Source organism: Tachysurus fulvidraco, chromosome 1, assembly GCF_022655615.1.
Source record: "Tachysurus fulvidraco isolate hzauxx_2018 chromosome 1, HZAU_PFXX_2.0, whole genome shotgun sequence".
Taxonomy (NCBI): Eukaryota; Metazoa; Chordata; class Actinopteri; order Siluriformes; family Bagridae; genus Tachysurus; species Tachysurus fulvidraco.
The window spans coordinates 33,263,693-33,283,337 of NC_062518.1; the positions used below are offsets into that span (position 1 = coordinate 33,263,693).

The window sequence follows — 19,645 nt, forward strand, 5'->3', positions numbered from 1 at the left end:
TAGTATTACTAGGATAGCCTTCTTTCATCTCAAAGTAAATGCTAAGATAAGAAATATAATTTTAGTGCACAATGTAGAATAAAAAATAGTTCATGCTTTGGTTGCCTCTAGGTTGCATTTTTGTAATGCCTTACTTTCTGGATGTTCCAGTAGGTGCAAAGCAAGCTCCAGTTAATCGAGGATGCAGCATCTAACCAGGAACTAGTCCTCACCAGGACCAGAAGATGTGAACACATGGCCGATATCTTACCCACACTATATTTGCTCCTAGTTAAAATTCATTTTCCAATTGATTATAAAATACTTCTACTGACCTATAAAGTGTTGAAGTACATGAGTGAACTTTTTATGGTCCACCAAGCCTGATCAAAAGGTGCAGGTTATTTTTTGGTACCTCAAGGAGTGGAACAGCCTTCAAATGAGTGTTTCGGACTCAGATACAGTCTCACTATTTAAGTTTAATCCACATGGACAGCTTGGAGACACATGGGATTGCCGAGGATAGTACTACATAGAAACCATGGAGATAGCTTTGGCCATTGCCATGATCAGTTGAACTCAATCAGCCATACCATCAAAACCCCCTGCCTAATATTGTGTAGGCCACTGTGTGGTCCCAAAACAGCTCTGTTTTTTGAGTCATGGACTCCACAAGACCTTTGAAGATGTGCTTTTGGAATCTGGTGCCAAAACGTTAGCAACAGATCGTTTTAGTAATGCATGCTACAAGGTGGGTCTTCATTGGGTTGTCATTAACATCATTTACAGCAATTTGTTCTACAGTACTCTTCTGTATGATTGGTCCAGACAAGCCAACCTTGCCTCCATATGCACATCACTGAGCCTTAGGCAATTATTTATTAATTTTAGGAACACCTAACTTGCCATTTTGAATATGTTCTGACCCAATAGTCTATAGTCTTCAAAGTTTGTCTGTTGTTAAAGTCGTTCAGATTCTTACACACCCATTTTTCCTGCTTCCAACACGTCGAGATCTGACTGATCACTTGCTGCTTAACATATCTCACCTCTTAACAGGTACTATTATGACAGGATATCTTATTCTCTTCACCTGCAAATTATTCTTAACACGGCTGACCTTCACTCTATAACAGTCTAAACCAGGGGTGTCAAACTCAAATTCACAGTGGGCCAAAATATAAAACTGAGATAAAGTCACGGCCCAAACTGAATATTTATTGAAAAATTAACTGCAATTAACTGATATGTAATGCTCAACCTTTTTCATATGGAAACAAACTTTAGTTTTGCTTAAACACAGGATTTGGAACAACTCCTGAGTTCTTTCCCGAGTCAATAACTCCTAAGTTAAACGCTGTCACTACACAAAACGCGGTTGTAGCTGCCTCTCTACATTACTACGATAGAAAAGAGGTGTTATTTGTGTAGTAACAGCGTTTAGCTCAGGAGTTATTGACTCGGGAAACTCCAATCTGTGAATATGGGCCAACTTCCTGCTCCTTCAGTTCTCTACAGCACTGGAAAGCTGATCCTATATTAACTCGGGTCCTACTTCTTGCCTTATCGTAAACCTTTCTTCGCTTTCTTTCTTTGTTTTTATCCTCCATTTCAATGCTATAACCGCTTTCTGCTAATGTCACACATGCGCACTGAACACTCTCTCTGCCCATATTGACAAGCCCCACCCCTTTCTGCTCATTGGCTACACGTTTGTTTTTATTTTTGTGTTGATTTTTGTTTATTATCGGCCCGACTCAGTTTTCTGAAGCGTTTCCTCAAAAATCAGAGACCCTGCCTTTAACGACTGTCAACAGAATGAGGGACGCTTGCTGTTCGTGACTACGCGTCAATACAGTGGCAAGGCATTCTGGGATTTGTAGTGTTAGCGGAGTATGCGGCTAGACAGCTGTAATGCACATCTGATATGAACTCGCGGGCCAAATATAATTACACCGCGGGGCAAATTTGGCCCGCGGGCCAGAGTTTGACACCCCTGGTCTGGTCTAAACCTTGGCTTGATGTTTGAGTGATTTTTTCATACGCTGCCAGCAGGTGGAGGCCTGAAACATTACTGTGATCACAACAGCATATTTCTCTAAAGAACAAGAAACAACCCTGGTAAGTGGTGTGTTTGTTTCAGTCGTGCAAACAAGAAGTTATTCATTTGGTAGTATAATATTAAGAAAAAAGCTGAAATGTTATTCTTATTTTAATATAAATGTTTTTAATGTTCCTGTTGGAAGGTGATTGGTAAAGGGGTGCAAATAACCTACAAGATTATGGGACAAAGGGCAATTGTGCATTGTACTTTATACTTACACGTAAATATAAATCGGAGCATTGGAGTTGCTGGATGTTTGTGTCTTCAGCATTATGTCAACGAAGCTCTGTAACATGAATAGTTCAGCTGGCTGAAATGTAGCTGGGTGACAAGGGGAAAATGGTGAACTTTGTGTTACTGACTCTTGTTCTACTTTACAGTAATCTGTAGTAAAGTCAGTTTTATATCATTTTTTTTTTAATTTTTAATTTTTTTAAATATCATTTCTTAATAACTTTATAAACTTTTTGAACATAATATAACCTTATAAACTTGTAGAACTGAAAAACACATGTTTCTGTTCCAAGGCTTAAGTACAGAAAAAGAGAATATGTTATCTTTATAAACAATAGAAACTGTGAATGCTTAAAGACCCTGAACCGCTGTTTGTGGTCTGATCTGATGAATTGTGTTATTTATCTTGAGTCAGGAGCTTTTTTTTGTAAACAGAGTTAATATTATAAAGAACTATATAGAACGTATAAGGAACGTATAAAGGACAGATTATTAACTGGTACTCAACAAGTGTACATTAGATATATATTCTAATAATACTGTTTATGTAAATGTTTATGTAAAAGTCAAATTTACTCTAAAAAATGCACAAGCGATATCCATTAATAAACAATCTTTTGTAATTTTTTTGAATATTCTGGCTTCGTTTCCTCATGCGATTGTGAAATTCCACAATGTATTTCATCATTCTATTTATTTGGAGCTTTTAGCATTTCTGATGACCGATTCCAAATTGAGTTTAATAACTGATTAAGAAACAATTAAATTTGGCAGTTTTTCATGCCTGTGTTATGCTGTGGTGTGCTATGTTACTGGTAATAATATTTTATCATCACCGGTGAAACCTCAATCAATAACAGTATCTATTTAATTGGATTTAATAGTTTTTATTAGTTCATATCATATCTTAGTGAATCGGCATTTACAGCAAAATTTTATATGGAGAATAAAGCGAAAACTGAAACACCAGAATAAATATTATTTAGCTATACATGTCAGTTTAATATTCTCTATAATGCTAGAACCTTTTTTTTTGTAAAGCTTAGCGCTAATTATTTTTAGAAATTTGTCAGGGTCACATTAGACCAGTGAAGATTATAATTTATATTGGTATTAAATCTTGATTTTTATCCTTAAGGGCCCAAGAAAATGGATTTGTCTGCAAAAATCCCAGATCTTCCCAGTGGTCCATTAGATGTGTACAGAAAAATGGCATCCTTCAACTGGAAGGAAATGCTGAGGTTCATGGATGGTGAGGAAATGATTGCTTTCAAGGTAAAAGGATAGAATTTTTTTTAATTGTATGTACAGTGCAAAGTTTGTGTGTGTGTGTGTGTGTGTGTGTGTGTGTGTGTGTGTGTGTGTGTGTGTGGAAAGGGGGGGTTTGCATGCAATGTTTGTAAATGTGTAATAATCTGTCATTTTTGAACACATACTGTAGCAGTTATGTAACACAATAATGTGATATTTAGTTTATTAGTATGCATTTCCTGAACCTTCTTTATCTCCTCGTGTCTCCAACTGCCTGAGCAGCAGCACATTTTCCACACCCTAGAGAACGACCCGCTCTTTGCCAGGCAACCGGGTGAGGATATCTCGCTCGACCGGAGGAGAGAGCTTACTTTTCGCCGCTGCAAACAGCTGTTTAAGTACAACTTCCTGGACCAGGATGAGATGATGCAGAATCCGTGGAAGGTAACGGTCCTCAACGACTGTCTGGGCATGTACGATTGGTCCTTAGGGGCCAAGTTCTTCCTCAACAAAGGGGTGAGCTATTTAAAAGTTTTATTCTAATACATTATTTTCCCGTTCTTTAATGACACCTAAAATAGTATTCAGTCTGCTTGAACGTGATCTTACTTATATGTTATAATTATATTATTATAAATGTAATATCATATTTTTTGTAATGTTAAATAATTATTTTATAAAATGTATTACCATTATAATCAATTCTTGTTTCTTCAGATGTTTGCACGTACAATGGGTAGCTCTGGATCTCAGAGGCACTTCAAATTTGTGCAGGATACAGAAGATATGAAGGTGAGAGTTTTTTCTCTCACTTGCTCTTCACCGCTCCGCTAATCTGCAGTGTTTTGGGTTTTAAATTTCAGAGTGAAGTTCAGAGTGTTTATCTGCGACCATAAATGTACTCATGGCATGTAGTGCTTTTATGTCTCAAAATGATTCTTGGCATTTTTGTGTATGTAATTTGTCAACCCTAGATACAGATGGGTGATCAAAAGGAAAACTACACTGTTAAAGTTTCTTACTAAGGTGATTAGTCATTCTAGCATTCTATTAGTTGCACCAATAGTTCCTCAGTTGTTGTTCTCAGTTGTGTAGAACTCTGTCTATCACATTGCTCCAAAATCTAAAATCTGAGACCTGGTTTGGTGAATGTGAAGGCTGTAATATATAATTTAGGTCAAGCCTTTTAGTGAGCCCTGTACAGTGCATGGGGTGGAACCATCTGTGAACAGCCCAGTCCTATCAGGATAGGCACGATTCATCCAAGGATAAAGGTCATCAGTATGAATAACTTTGTAATGATTTGCAGAGATTCTTCACTTTAAGCGAACAAGGGGTATCCAAACCGTGGCCGGAAATTCGTTCCCACGAAAACAAACTATATATAACAAACTGAAAGGCAGTTCATGCCCTTCACATTATTGCTTAGAATTTATCTGGAGCTATGAAGCTTACTTGTATTATATGTATATTATATGTTTATATATTTATTTTTTATGACAAATTCTTATGTTTTAAAGACCATTAATCTTATATATTGTTAATAATAAGTTTTAATAAGTTTCCTTTTCAAAACTAGGGTTGTGTCATCTTTTATACTCTATGACAATGAAAAGTGTTTTTGGGGGATAAAATACAATTCACTACACTAATGTACAGTTCAGAGTTATTCATATATTGCCTCACATATAAGGAGTACATTTAGAAGGCAGAGTTAATCTCTGGGACTACTGTGAACATTGAGCCAGTGCCACACTGGACTTTTAATTGATCATCCATTGTGATTAATGCGGCAGATTCTTTCTTTCTTTCTTTCTTTCTTTCTTTCTTTCTTTCTTTCTTTCTTTCTTTCTTTCTTTCTTTCTTTCTTTCTTTCTTTCTTTCTTTCTTTCTTCCTTCCTTCCTTCCTTCCTTCCTTGTTTCCTTCCTTCCTTTTATTTATTATTTATTTTATATATTATATATTATTTATTTTATTTTTTGTTTATTTTTTTAAAACAATAACTCGTTCTTAAGTTAAAAATCATTCAAAGCTTAGTGGAAAGAAAAGGTGGTTTGTATATTGGTTTTATTTGCCTTCTTATTTGCCTTCTAACCCTAACCCTGCTGCATTTTTTAATCTATGTTTAGATTTATGGCTGTTTTGCACTGACAGAACTGAGCCATGGCAGCAACACAAGGCTCATGAGGACAACAGCTAAATATGACCCTAGCAGCCAGGTACAATTTCATAATATACCATGCAGTGACCACAGGATTGTAGATTTGTTGTAGATTTTGCTATGCAGAAACACATACGTACATACATGCACACACACACACACACACACACACACACACACACACACACACACACACACACACACACACACACACATATGTGTGTATATGTAATTATAAATCTAGATCAATTGTATGCAATATTTGATTTGCAAAATCTGCTTAAGGTTTCAGGTTTTAACACTCATTTTTTTAAATGCAGGTCTTTGTGAACTTGTACAGTAAAAGTACACACTGAAGATTTTCTGGCCCCTCCACATTTAAGACCAAACAAATACAATGAAGATTAAGTTGTTATTTTAGATATTTATATTTATCTAAATTATGCTGTATTTGCAACATTCTGCTAACATTTGATATGTTCTACTTTTATAGGCTGTCTTATCATATTAAATATTTATTCAATTTTTAAGGCATACTTGTAAAAAAAAAAGCCAGAAAGAGAAATTCAATGCAATATAAACTATTTCTAATTCATGTAGTGTGCTGCCTATTTATAGAACTGTTTAATGGCATTATTTCCATTTTTCCAGTTCAGTTGCAAAGAAAAAAAATTCATTAAAGTAACTCAGTTCCCCCAGTCCTGATGTTATTCTGGCACCTGTGGCCTAGACTGTTTATATAACTGCAAAAAATGGTTGTACTCTCTTTCTGATTATGCTGTTGGAACTCTTTCTGTGTAACATGATTATTGACAATGACAGTACTAATTCTTACTGCAGTTATGAATGAAGCTTGATGTATAAGCCATCCTGACACATGAACACACTCTTTTTCTTTCTCTCGCACCTTGTCTGTATTTCCTCAAACAGGAGTTTGTAATAAACTCCCCAGACTTTGAGGCAGCAAAATTCTGGGTTGGAAACTTAGGGAAAACTGCCACCCATGCTGTTGTGTTTGCCCAGTTGTACACACCTGATGGAGTCTGTCATGGCCTGCACTCATTTGTGGTTCAGGTACTTTTTTCTGACTAATTTGGTCTGTATTACCTAATCCATTTATTTACGGGATTTAATAAATGAGTGCCTTCAACAGTATGCGAGCTAAAATTTGGGCTGGATGTTGCACTGTTTTTGATGTGCAGTCTTGTGTTATTAATGTTGCAGGTTAGGGATCCCAAAACATTACTGGCAATGCCAGGGGTAATGGTTGGAGACATGGGAAAGAAATTGGGCCAAAATGGGCTAGACAACGGGTGAGTTTTGTGCTCCATGTGAGTGTATACACAACATTAACTACATTGTCTGTTGGGTTTGTTTGATTAAGCTGTCACTAGATGGCAGTGTGTATTAGGTAAAATCATCTGGAATAGACTTGAATGTTTGTACTCGTGTATATTTTGAAGAAGTTTCGAAGTATCTGTGTTTGTGTCTGCGTAATATTTTGAGTATTACAGTTTTGCAGTTTTCCACAATGTGAGGATCCCTCGGGAAAATCTGCTCAACAAAACTGGAGATGTGACGCCAGACGGACAATACGTGACCCCTTTTAAGGTCAGCACAATACTGAGTTCTATAAAAACTCCAAATACCAGTGCACTTATTCAAACAAGACTGCAAACAGAAAAATCATGTTTTTTCCAAATGAAGGTGTACGATATGTAAAGTATACTAAGAGTTTGTTTTCCGGTTGAACTTTAATGCAAAACAAATCACTTACTAACATGACAGTTTTATATGGAGTGTGCAGCTTCCACACAGTATTGTGCCAGAAGTGGTTAGAGCTTTCGGGAAGAATCCTTATGAGCTGCAAAGGAAAAGATTCTAGATGTGCATGAAAGAGTACCAGTGTTTTCAATTTAAATAAACAGTGCTGGTGCTGCAAAGCTGTTAGCCTTTTAGAATGATAAAAATATGTGAAGAGGAGTTTAGAAAAACAAGCCGAATGTTTCAGCCCAGTTACTGTAATAAGATTGCTGCATGACTAATCATTAATTGTTGCGCTTGTTGTAAGAGTCACGCTAGGCTCAAAAGGTTTCTTCCTTGCTTTTCTTTCTCAGGACCCTAATAAACGCTTTGGGGCATCACTAGGTGCTTTGTCTGGTGGAAGAGTGTCCATAACTAGAATGGCAGTGGTTAATCTGAAGTTGGCCTTGACGATCGCTGTGCGGTTCTCAGCCACACGACGTCAGTTTGGGCCTAAAGACGACGAGGAGATCCCGGTATTGGAGTACCAGCTACAGGTGCATTTTGTAATGCTGTTCATCTCACTGATCTGCCCTCTACAAAAAACAAGCCAGAACTAACCATAACAGAGGTTGCATGCACATCACTGGTATCTCCAGCACTATCAGTGTTCAGTCATTACTCTATTGGGATATTTACTTAGTCTTTACCATGGCATTATATTACAGAATTACTTTGGAAATAAAAAAAAGACTTATGTTAATATACTTTAAGGATAATGGCAGTTTAAAAATGAACACTGCAAATATAAAATGAACTGTAAACATTATTTTCATGAAAATAAATTATAATACAGCATATAATATAGTAATAGTAAGAGCTTTTGCTTATATTATGAAGCAATAATTATGTTCGAAAAATATTTTTTTATCTATTTATTCTATTCATATTTTTTGGACTCACTGTCCACTTTAATAGGAAGACATGTACACCTGAATATTCATGCAGTTATCTAATCAGCCAATCAGGTGGTAGCAGCACAATACAGAACATCATGCAGATACAGATCATGGGCTTCAGATAATGTTCCTGTCAGAAATCGGACCTTGGAAAAATGTGATCTCTCTACCCATTGCATAGTTGTTTAGTTGTCGGTGCCAGATTGCCTTTTTAAGTTTTACAGAAACTGCTGATCTCCAGGGATTTTTGTATGCAGCAGACTGTAGAGTTTATACAAAATGATGCAAAATTCACAAAATATTGTGTGACAGTTATGTGTGTAAAAACAGTAATAAGAGGGATCATAGGAAATTGTCAGGAAGGGTATAGAAAGTTTTCTCCTTATTTAGTATTGTTCTGTCTTGTGATTGCTACAAATCAGAGGCAGCAAACATGAAACCTTTTTATCTTTTTGACCCGCATTAAAAGCACTGCTCTATTCCGTATACATGAGCTCAGACTAGTTCTGCTCTGATTGCCAGGGGACATAGTAATGTCATTCCTTCTATCCAAAGAGCAGAGCCAGTTACTCAGACTCCAGGCCAAGTATGGCAATAGCATTGCAAATACATGATAATCACTCCACTGGTTTGAATTCTTTTCTTTTCAGCAACTTGAGCCCTAATTCTTTTTAATAGGCCATTTATTCCTTTATATTGTTTGTAGGTACATTTCATGCATTAAAATAGAGGTTCTTGAGTGAACTGTTGAGGATGACTTTTTTGGTCGCGTGTCCTGTATTGCAGCAATGGCGGCTTCTACCATATGTAGCAGCAGTCTATGCACTGGACCTGTTCTCCAAATCCTTTTTCATGAACTTTGTGGAGTTTCAGATTGGTCTCTTGATGAAGGACAGTAGTGACAGACAGGTAAACAGGTGCACTTGAAGTTGCAGTCACTTTATTTTCATACTTTGCTATGCTGTATATTGCAAATACTTGGGATATTCTTGTTCCTGTCACACATTTAATATTGTGTGTGTATGTGCTTGTGTACTGTCTTCCCCCAAGGCTGAGCTAGGTAGAGAGATTCATGCCATGTCGTGCTCCAGTAAGCCTCTGGGTTCTTGGACAGCTCAGCGGGGCATTCAGGAATGCCGTGAAGCCTGTGGAGGGCATGGATACCTGGCCAGTGAGTCTTCACCATGCTACATGACACACTAAACTAAATCCACTTTCACATTAACAGTCAACAAGTTTCTTATGTCAACTAAAGTTGGACTGTGCATGTAGCAGTGTGAAATATCAATCTGTGGCTATACAATCTAGAGGTTTTAAATGTAACATTAGGAAATTGAGCTACTTAGAATTTAGCTAGTAAAAGTCTTAAATTCCTTCTTGTTTTTATTCCCTAGTGAACCGCCTCGGAGACATCCGTGATGACAATGACCCGAACTGCACATACGAGGGAGACAACAATGTTCTTCTACAACAAACTAGCAATTATTTGCTTAGCCTGCTCCAGCACCAGCAGCAAGGTCTTTTCCTCAATGTGTAGAACTATTTATTGGCCAATTTGTCGTTTGCATCAAAATAATGTATGTGCAGTATTTTGGTTATATATTAGATGACCTACCCTATGTGCTTTCTCTCTCTCGCTGGCCCTTTTTCTTCACTTTTTCTGTTTAACTCAACTAGGCAAAGGAAGAATTGAATCTCCCCTTGAGACAGTGAACTTCCTGTACAACTGGAAAAGAATTCTGGAAAGCAGCAGGTTCACAGCTGCCTCAGTAGAGGAGTGCATGGACTCAGCAGGTAGCGTGTGTAATAATGACACTGTAGCAATGGTTTCACAATTTATTTCACCTGGAAAGTATAAACAATATCCTTAATTTTTGACATTTTTGGACTGAGAGGACTACAGTAAGCTAATCTACTGAATTTGTTATTTAACCAATAGAGAAGTCTGGAGATGGGGTGACAAACCTACTTATCAACTAGCAATCTGAGAAAAAGCTGTACAGACCAACCCTTTTAAAAACACACCCAGTGTCATGTTGCATAGGCCTCTGTTGCACATCTGCCACACATCTGCACTGTTTTACTGACTTCATTCCTTTGCTCACGACTTGACCGGCTGTTACCTGGCAACTGAGTTCAGAGGAGTAGGATTTTGATTAGTCGTTTGGAAAACTTGTGCACAAGCATGTCACGTGATCCTGTGTATTAAGGGGACATTTTAATCTCAAACAATTTAACAGTACTAAAACTGTAAGTTTCGCAGTGCACCAGAACACAGTATATTTTACTCTGACATGCTTAGTGCCAGAAAAAAACAACAGTATAGATTATGATCCAAAGCCTGGATATTTCTCCATATTCCATACATTTGTTTATCTTTTGGCCAAACTGTTAAACCTGGAGGTCTCATTACCTTCCAAATGTCAAAACCATGCATGCCTATTTCCTTCCTAAGGCTTTTGTAGTAGGACATATGGTTATCTCTTTCAAGCCTTATTCAGTATGCAAAATCTACTTTGTCATTTAGAATGCAAATTTGCAGTGCTTTCCAAAAGTGGTATATTATGTGGTATTTATTTAATCTGTCAGGTTGAGCAGTAAGGGGAAACTGATATATTTAAATATATATATATATGGCAGGGTAGTTTGATCCTCCTCTTTCCTCTAGGGATATTTCTTAATTTGTATTCATCAGTGTTCACTCCTTCACACTTAAATGATAAGATGTAAGCTTATAATATTGTCAGGGTTCCAAGTCCCTAATGGGTGTGTGTGAGTTTGTGCATGTAGGGAATTATATGCCAAATACCTGATCAAATCTAGAGCAGCTGTACAATCACCACCTGTTTCCAACACTATCAGGAATATCTATCTCCCTCTTTGAGTCTCAACGCATTTGGTTTTCCTCATCATTGCTTTTTTTACATTATTAACATTATAAAATATTATAATATATCTGCCAATATAAGAATCATATTCATAAAGCATAGAATTTTATTACAGAAGTCAGACCACGTCAACATGTTCCCCAAAATGCAGTAATTTAGAATTTATTTGTTTGCGTTTTATTCACATGGTCCAGTGCCTCTGGCAGCGTATAAGTGGCTGGTGTGCTTCTTGCTGCGGGAGAGTCAGAGAAAGCTGAGTGCGCAGAAAGCTCTGGGGTTGGGAGACTTTGAGGCACGCAACAACAGCCAGGTACACTTTTAATCTGTCCCACATGTCCTACTAAACCCTATGTGTATGAGTGTATTCATATTGCTTACCTATGCGGATACATATGCAGAAGGTTATCACTAGTTAAGTAGGCCCTTGTACTGTATGAAATCCTGCAAAATAACTTTGTATTCTGGCATAATAAGCCACACCAAACAGCAGTCACTAGCAAAATATTTAGCTCCAAACAAAAGATATAGAAAGATGTAAATGTAAGCAATTATGTGGGGCTAAAACAATAGCGTCGGTGGCTAGGACAAGATTATTTTATGTATATTAGATGTTTAGTTCTAGTGGTGTGCAAGACATAGAGACACAGCCAGAGAAAGAAAATAAACCATATTTCCTACTGACTTTTGCAAAAGAAATTTATTTGGTATTTATGTTTGTCATTGCTGTAACTTTAGCACACACTTCCACATCACACTGCCTGCTGCACTATACAGTCTATCGGTTAGATAATATTAATTAAAAAAAACCCACCAAAGTAAGCTTGTAGCAAAGAAACATGGAAATATTACTTCAAAGATATGAAATTGGCACAGGGTTGAAAAGTCAGATGAACAACTTAGTGTTGTTGCGTCTAAAGTGAACGTGTGTGTGTGTGTGTGTGTGTGTGTGTGTGTGTGTGTGTGTGTGTGTGTGTGTGTGTGTGTGTGTGTGTGTGTGTGTGTGAGAAATTCATTTAAAGATACATGGTTCTAATTTGTTTATTCCTGAAACTGTTTCCAGCCATGTTGATTTGATGTCATTATTTTAAACTGAAACTAGCCTAAGTTAACTTTCATGATGTGAAATGCCTGGTCCCCATTTATTCTGTTGAGAAAGAAGCATTCAATAAGTTGTGCAAAAGTAGTAACAGCACCATGTGTAGCAAATAGTGCAAACATTAAATATCCTTTATTCAAATAGTGTATCTCTTTACACTATTTGCTATAGCTGGTGCTGTTACCATATTTGCACATCTACAAATGTCATTCTAATAAAGGTCCATCTTAATTTAAAATAATAAATAAATAAATAAATAAATAAATAAATAAATAAATAAATAAATAAATAAAGCAAGCCATTTTTAATTGCATTATGTAAGAATAAAAATAAGGTGTAATTGAGATGTAATGTATTTGTTTTGTAGACCTGAGCGCCACTTGGCAAAACATTTGGCTTGGTGACCAGTTAATTAATCATGTAATGTTCCAGACAACTAAAACTGGACCAGCTTACTCAATGTGTTATAGCTAATGAATTTAAGATTTGGCCATCCTTTCTGAGTTGCTGTGCTTTTAATCAGCCTTTATTTGATTTTTATTTGTTCTGGATCCTCCCACTAAGAGTGTTTTTGCACTTTGTCTAATCCTTGGAAGCTTTAACTGAGGATTCTTGGCTTATATGAGCAATGATGTTATCATTGCAAGTTAGTGCACACACACATGAATTCCTTTTCATTTTCACTGATTATATTCATTATTATGTGGTGTGCATTTTACTTTGTTATTTATTTTAGTGTTTCTTCATTTTTATTTATTTACTGTTTTTTTTTTTTCCTTCATACTTCTGCTCAGCTCTGGACAGCAGTATGGCTGAAGCCTTTTAGTTGGAGGGATTAACTTCTATACAAATAAGACTGACTAGACATCATGTAAGGTTCAGTCCCATCATTTTTTGGCATAGGACTGGGAGTAGGTTCCACACTCAACCATTTGAACTGAACTCTCAGTTTCTGTAAAACATGTGAAAAGTGAATCCAGATCTGTCCCAGCGTTATATCTATAAAACATATAGCACAATGTACACTGATGGACAAAGCAACTGAAAAGTACTAGTTTCATGTATGTTTTTAAAACTGCAAATGTGTGCAATCTAGACATTTTAAAGATTTAGACTACACATTCATTTTCTATTATGAAGACAACAGAAAGAGCAGTTTTCTTTGTCACAGAACATTGCCACACACACCCTTGAATATAACAGAGGATCATTCCGGAAAGTCTTAATGGGTTAGGTAATGTGTTTGCACTTTTCTGAAGATAAAGCAGTGCACATTTGGACCTGTCACAATTGGGGTGTTTTCAACCCTCATGTTACCATAGCAACAATATATTTAGATATAAGGTTTACCAAGGGCCTGAGTTTTAGACATGCAAGGGGCTACATGAACATATGACATAATAGCAAGGGTTTTAAATATCTGGAGGCTGTCCAGCTCCACCTAATGGGTGCCTAGTTCCACATGTTACTCCACACCCACATTCTCCTGCTCCTTCTCATTTCTGGCAACCTTCAGTTTGTCTTCATGTGTCATACTCCCTGTCTACAAAACAAAACATTTTTCCCAAATGACCTCAAATGGTGTTTTTTTAATCCCACATCATCTTGTATTACAAAGTAGAAGACTAATAAAACTTTAAAAATGACCGTACCCCACCCGCACCCAGTGTGTGACATCAGCAGCTGTACCTAACTTTCAGCAATGAGTTCGTGCTCTTTCCTCTTGTGTCTCAGCGAGCTGACACTAAATTGCAGTGTGTTATACATGTGTCTACAGATGGATCTGTAAATGTCTACCCAAAGCAGTGGTTTGAGGACATGCAAAAGTTGTTCTCTTAGTAATTCTGTATATCTTACTTTATTTCTTTTATATAGGTGTATTACTGTCGCTCATTGGCAATAGCCTACATTGAGCACACGGTTCTGCAGCGCTTTCATGACATGGCTAGGGATGATCAAGCTCCACCAAGTGTCCGATCAGTTCTGAGGAAGATGTGTGCTCTCTATGGCCTCTGGACGCTCACCAACCACATGGCCATTCTCTATCAAGGTACACTTGATACCTTTTATACCTTCTCAATCATGAGCATGGAAATCATGAGAAATAATTAAACTTTTTTTAGGAGGCTATATGTGTGGAAAAGAGCCAGCTGACTTCATGCAGAATGCTATCCTCAGTCTCTGTAGACAGGTCAGCCTCAAAACACACACACAAATTAGGACACCCCATTAAAGACTGTGTTGTTAAATATATGGGCATTTGATCTTCATTTTAACGGAAGATTCAAGTTATATAACTAAACAAATAAAACCAAAGGAAAGTCTTTTTTAATTGATCGATAAAAATGTCTCGTGAGGAAAAAACTAAGATCCCCCCACACACACAAACAATTATTTGTAATTAAAATGGATAAAATTACCTACAAGTGTATTATATTTGGTGCAAATTATTAAAACATTGTTACAGAGCATTTTGAGAAAGGCTTGCTTTATTTAAACCTCAGATATATAGTTTGGTTTGCTCTTAATTTTTGAAGTGAGAGGAATCACCATAATGATATCCAAAGAGCTCTCTGGGGCCTTTAGAAAGAAGACTGTTGATGCTTATGAGCCTGGTAAGGGATAAAAGAATTACTCCTAAAATATCATCACAGGACCTACAGCAAGCTCTTGCTACAGTTAATGTCAAAGTGCATGATTCTACAATCAGAGAGAGACTGCACAACTTTAATTATCATGGGAGTTGTGCAAGGAAGAAACCTTTACTGTCTAAGCAACCTTTGCTGGTGATTTGAAACAGACTGTGCAAGTAAGAAACCCCTCAAATATCACACAGCTGCATTGAGGACTGGAGGAAATTTTCTTCCAGTCGATGTCAGAAACTGGAAGATGGCTTTAAAAAGCATCTCATTGAGGTTATTTCAGCCATGAAGGAAAACACTAGCTATTAGGTACAAATTAAAACAGGTACAAATTAAAACAAGATCAGAAATTGTCATGTTGACATTTCTTAATGAAGAACTGAATATTTAATGGGGTGTCCTTATATTTTCACATGACTGTATATATGTATAAGTGTAAACAACAGGTGTATAATAGCTACCATATACTAAATGGACTGATTTTTTATTCCTGCCAGCTCAAGGATGATGCTGTGGCTTTGGTTGATGTAATTGCTCCTCCTGACTTTATTCTGAACTCACCCATTGGCAACGCTGATGGTGAGGTAAGAGACTGGGTATTGCTCAACACTCAGCTGGGAAAACAAACACACACACACACACACACACACACACACACACACACACACACACACACACACGACATTTGCTTCTCTGTGACTGAGGTTTTGGAAAAACCTATGCAGCAGAGAAATTTGTAAAAATAAATAAATAAATAAATATAATAATAAATAAATAAATTGCACATATACATTATCTCAGCATGTATATTAGTGCCACCAATCTTCAAAAAAGTCTGGCAGCTGTTAGTTCTTATGCCCCAATTATTTTCTTTAAAATTTCTTTTCTTTTTTTAAAATGACAAAATAGAGAGGACAGAAATGTCTCATTTAAAGATAGCAGCCAAAATGTACTTCATGAAAACCATTTGAGAACACAATGGTCGATTTCCTTTAACAGTCAAATGTCATTTGTTCTATTACACATCTGTTCCCACTTTAAAAGGAAAGGTTATTCTACGTAAAACATTTCCTATTAATATTGGGACTGATTAAGAACATCGCTGTTACGTTTTAATTAGATAAACTTCATTGTTTCTAAATTCATTTTTGTTAGATTGTTGAAAGACAATGTGCTTTTAAGGAAACTACATTTGTTTTCTTGCAAATAAAATGTGATTTTAATTACCGTTATGCTAACTACTAATTTGAATTAACTTTCAAAACATTGCACTGTTGTCTGTTCAAAAGGTACATTAAATAAAAGACTGGGTTGGTTTTTTTTTCCCTCTAAAAGTCTAAAGTGAGAGCCCCAGACGTTTAACAAAACAGTGAAACACACTACACCAGCCCTATTCAGTAATTCCTTTGGCTTTCACACGCTTTAGACTTGTTTATAATGGAGTTGGTATTTACAGGAAAATAACTCTTCATTCTGGCACTGGGCCGATTCTCTGACACGTCTCCTCAAGTTCCTGTAAAAGGGATTTCTAAACAAAAAAAAATAAAAATAAAAAATAAGTAACAGACAGCATTGTTTGACTGAAGCCTGCTTGAAACATTGCTTATGTAAACTTTTTTTGCAGTAGACCTCAACAGATATTTCAGTAAACATCCAGTGGATATAAACAGTCTGCTGTTAAACCTGCAGGATTTTATGATGCAAATGAAAGCAGGCTAAACAATGTGAGATCTGTAAAAAGATGTTCCATTTTAAGGAAATATAAAAAGGAAAAAAACCTAGAATAAACTGGTCGTACTAGTATGCACACACTTTTATAATGGGACGCATGACTGTGCTCAAAATTAACCAAACACTTTCATCTGTCATCAATAAAGTAATTCTGATTAACCAGAAGTAAAGTTCAACAGATATTCTTGACATGTTTTCCAAAGTTTCCAAAAAAGCCACATGTCTGTGCTATTGTTAGATGATACAATCGCTGTAGGCAGAACATCCATAAATGTGTAGACTTTTTTAATAAGAATTTTATCATCTTCTGTCCAGTAAATGTTTTAATAATGTGCTCTAATGGGGCAACATGCTGTACAGTTTGTGATCTGTTTTATTCCCATCTTATACTTTTGTACTTCAGCTCTACAAGAACTTGTGGGCTGCTGTCATGCAGGGAAAGAACGTTCTGGAACGTCCATCTTGGTGGGCGGAGTTTTGTTCTGACAAGCCGGTAGTGGGATCCCTCCGAGCCAAGCTCTAATGAGCAGGTCTGTTGTGTACTGGTTCAATCTTGGCAAATTTCCAGAGCAAATATTAAAAGGAAAAATCTTTCTCCTCTAGTTAAATTTCACTCACACGATCAAAGAACTATGACATTAGATCTGGATTAAAACATGAGGATGATGATGATGATGATAACAGTAAGAATAATGCATTGATTTTGCCTTCTAATAAAACTTACTGTAGAATGTTTACTTCAGATAAGTAGTTAGGACGATTGATGGATTTTATCATGTTTGTAATTATATATAAAATTATATAATTTAACATTATATAAAAGGATCTAATATGATCAGTAGTGCAATAGCTTTAGCTATAAAAGAAACACATTTGTGTCATATAATTACGCTTATCTTAATATTACAAATATTTATTATTATAGTAATTATTATTATAAATTGTTCTAATCAACAGTTACTAGACCATTACTTTATCGTTTGATTTATTTTAACTGTTTCTGTAATTTGCTGTACAATTATATTTTGATATTGATAAAAATGGTTTGAAATATCAGTTTGATTTACAGTTTTGACTTGACATTATTAGATAAATATTACAAACCCTTTGCAAATGTTCTGTGGAATGGTATTTTGTTCAGTATATTGTTCTAATTTAACCTATAAAATTAACTTTATTCCATGAACAGGTAAAACTCTATAACAATGCTCAAGTTAAAAGTAAAGTCACATCTGTGTTTCACCTTCCACGTTTAAGACTGCAGCTCCACAGAGATTTATAAAGATTTATGGTTTTCCTTCTTCAATTACAAGTTGTGTTAAATGAGGTAGAATACTAAACACTTCAGTGCTCCATCATTCCTGAATTCACATCCACATCCTGAATGAAACCTTTCAAGTATTTTAGCAACCGACTCAACAGCACATTTTCTTTTCCATAGTCTAGGGTTTTTAGATGTAGTGCAGTTGTTGGATTCCTGAGCCAACACCTGGCTGACAATCAGCCCTAAAACTATCACATAAAAAAGGTTTTTCTACTAGTGATGGTTTTAAGAAATTTGTTTACTTATTTAATTTGCCATTAATTTGTTTAATCTTATACGTGAGACAAATCTAAGTTAACATTCGTTTTGTTAGGGGAAAAAAACCTACTAAAACAATTTTAGCACAAAAAATGTCCAAATGTGTCATGTTTATTGCCACCTAGAGAAATCCTTGTGAGTGAAACATGTTCCCATTTATATGAGGTATTAAAAAATGGCTGAGATATAAACAATGTAGCAGCAAAAAGATATTGGAAAGATAAAAGAATCTACAAATGAAGTGAGAATGAAATGAAACTATGTTGACAATTGTAAAATAGCCACAATATCAATTCTTGAAAATTTAAACTCTCAGGTCAATAATTAAGTTTGAAATAACAGGAAATGTAATTAACCTGGCTGGAAGAAGACGTAAGTGTCTTTTGTTCCCACCCACAGTGAGGAGTGTCATTGGACATGTCTCGCATAGACTTTAAAACTATGATTAAACACCACCTCCATCCCAAAATATATTAAACGGCATATCAGAAGAAAGCTAACCGCAAACATAAGTTACTGGAGTACCTTGATATTGGTCTGTCTCTGTTCATATTCTATATATTTTCTTCTCTGATTCCATTTCTCCTTCCATTGTATTGTACCGTCTCCCATGGTGTGTGTTTATGTATGTGTCTACATTCCACACATTCATGTGAAGGCTCTAGAGATGATCCTGGACAACCTAGTTCGCTTCATAGCCAAGTGTGTGTTTTTGTTTCAGGAGGAGATTAGCTTACTTGAAGTAACACTCCTCCGCTGACACACACACACAGTACTGAACTGAACTGTCCACAATGATTTCACAGCAAGCTTATTTGGAAAGCCCCTTAGGGTTTGTGATGGAGGTCAGCTTAGGATTTAAATCATAGTGGTTTAGCTTTTGTGTATTTGATTGTTTCCAGTACACAGAATAAAATATGTGTGTAAATATGTACTGTTTGTCCCTGTTAAGTTACTCCAATTTTTGGTATGTTAATGGTATGAGTAATGGAAGAGAGATAGAAGAGAGATCCTTTTTGACCACATGTGGTTTCCAATTTAAATAACAGCCAAGCATGTAGATGGGGTTTTTCACTGTTTGCTCTACTGTGCTTATATACAAAGGTGAAGAAAACACTACATACCACAGACAGCTTTTATCCTAACCAATACCATGTCTCCTCTTTTAAAACTCTTTCCAACCACATCATTTCAAATGCATACACAAATTATAGGTTGGTCTTCAACCTAATTGCAGTTATATAGATGACTCAAGTTCCTAACCTCTAAGCCAA

General features: G+C 36.1%; 1 protein-coding gene across 2 annotated transcripts; it reads left to right on the forward strand.

Moving 5' to 3' along the window:
• Window positions 1-1,893: 1,893 nt before the first annotated feature.
• Window positions 1,894-19,303, forward strand: acox3 (acyl-CoA oxidase 3, pristanoyl). Of its 2 annotated transcripts, none has more exons than XM_027134490.2 (18): window positions 1,894-2,100; window positions 3,456-3,592; window positions 3,851-4,084; window positions 4,286-4,360; window positions 5,699-5,788; window positions 6,661-6,804; window positions 6,955-7,043; window positions 7,245-7,341; window positions 7,848-8,030; window positions 9,219-9,341; window positions 9,483-9,603; window positions 9,827-9,949; window positions 10,110-10,226; window positions 11,515-11,630; window positions 14,292-14,466; window positions 14,540-14,607; window positions 15,556-15,642; window positions 17,193-19,303. In XM_027134490.2, exons 2-18 carry the CDS (start codon window positions 3,467-3,469, stop codon window positions 17,310-17,312), a joined length of 2,088 nt encoding a protein of 695 aa, XP_026990291.2. In that variant the 5' UTR covers window positions 1,894-2,100; window positions 3,456-3,466; the 3' UTR covers window positions 17,313-19,303. The 2 variants fall into 2 exon arrangements, with proteins under 2 accessions (XP_026990291.2, XP_047675877.1); XM_047819921.1 differs by lacking the exon at window positions 1,894-2,100 and adding an exon at window positions 2,283-2,425.
• Window positions 19,304-19,645: the final 342 nt, after the last annotated feature.

Coding starts and splice junctions, on each gene's coding strand:
- acox3 (XM_027134490.2), top strand. CDS start 3,467: ATGGATTTGTCTGCAAAAATCCCAGATCTTCCCAGTGGTCCATTAGAT. Junction 3,593..3,850: donor AGGAAATGATTGCTTTCAAG/GTAAAAGGATAG, acceptor CTGCCTGAGCAG/CAGCACATTTTCCACACCCT. Junction 4,085..4,285: donor AGTTCTTCCTCAACAAAGGG/GTGAGCTATTTA, acceptor TTGTTTCTTCAG/ATGTTTGCACGTACAATGGG.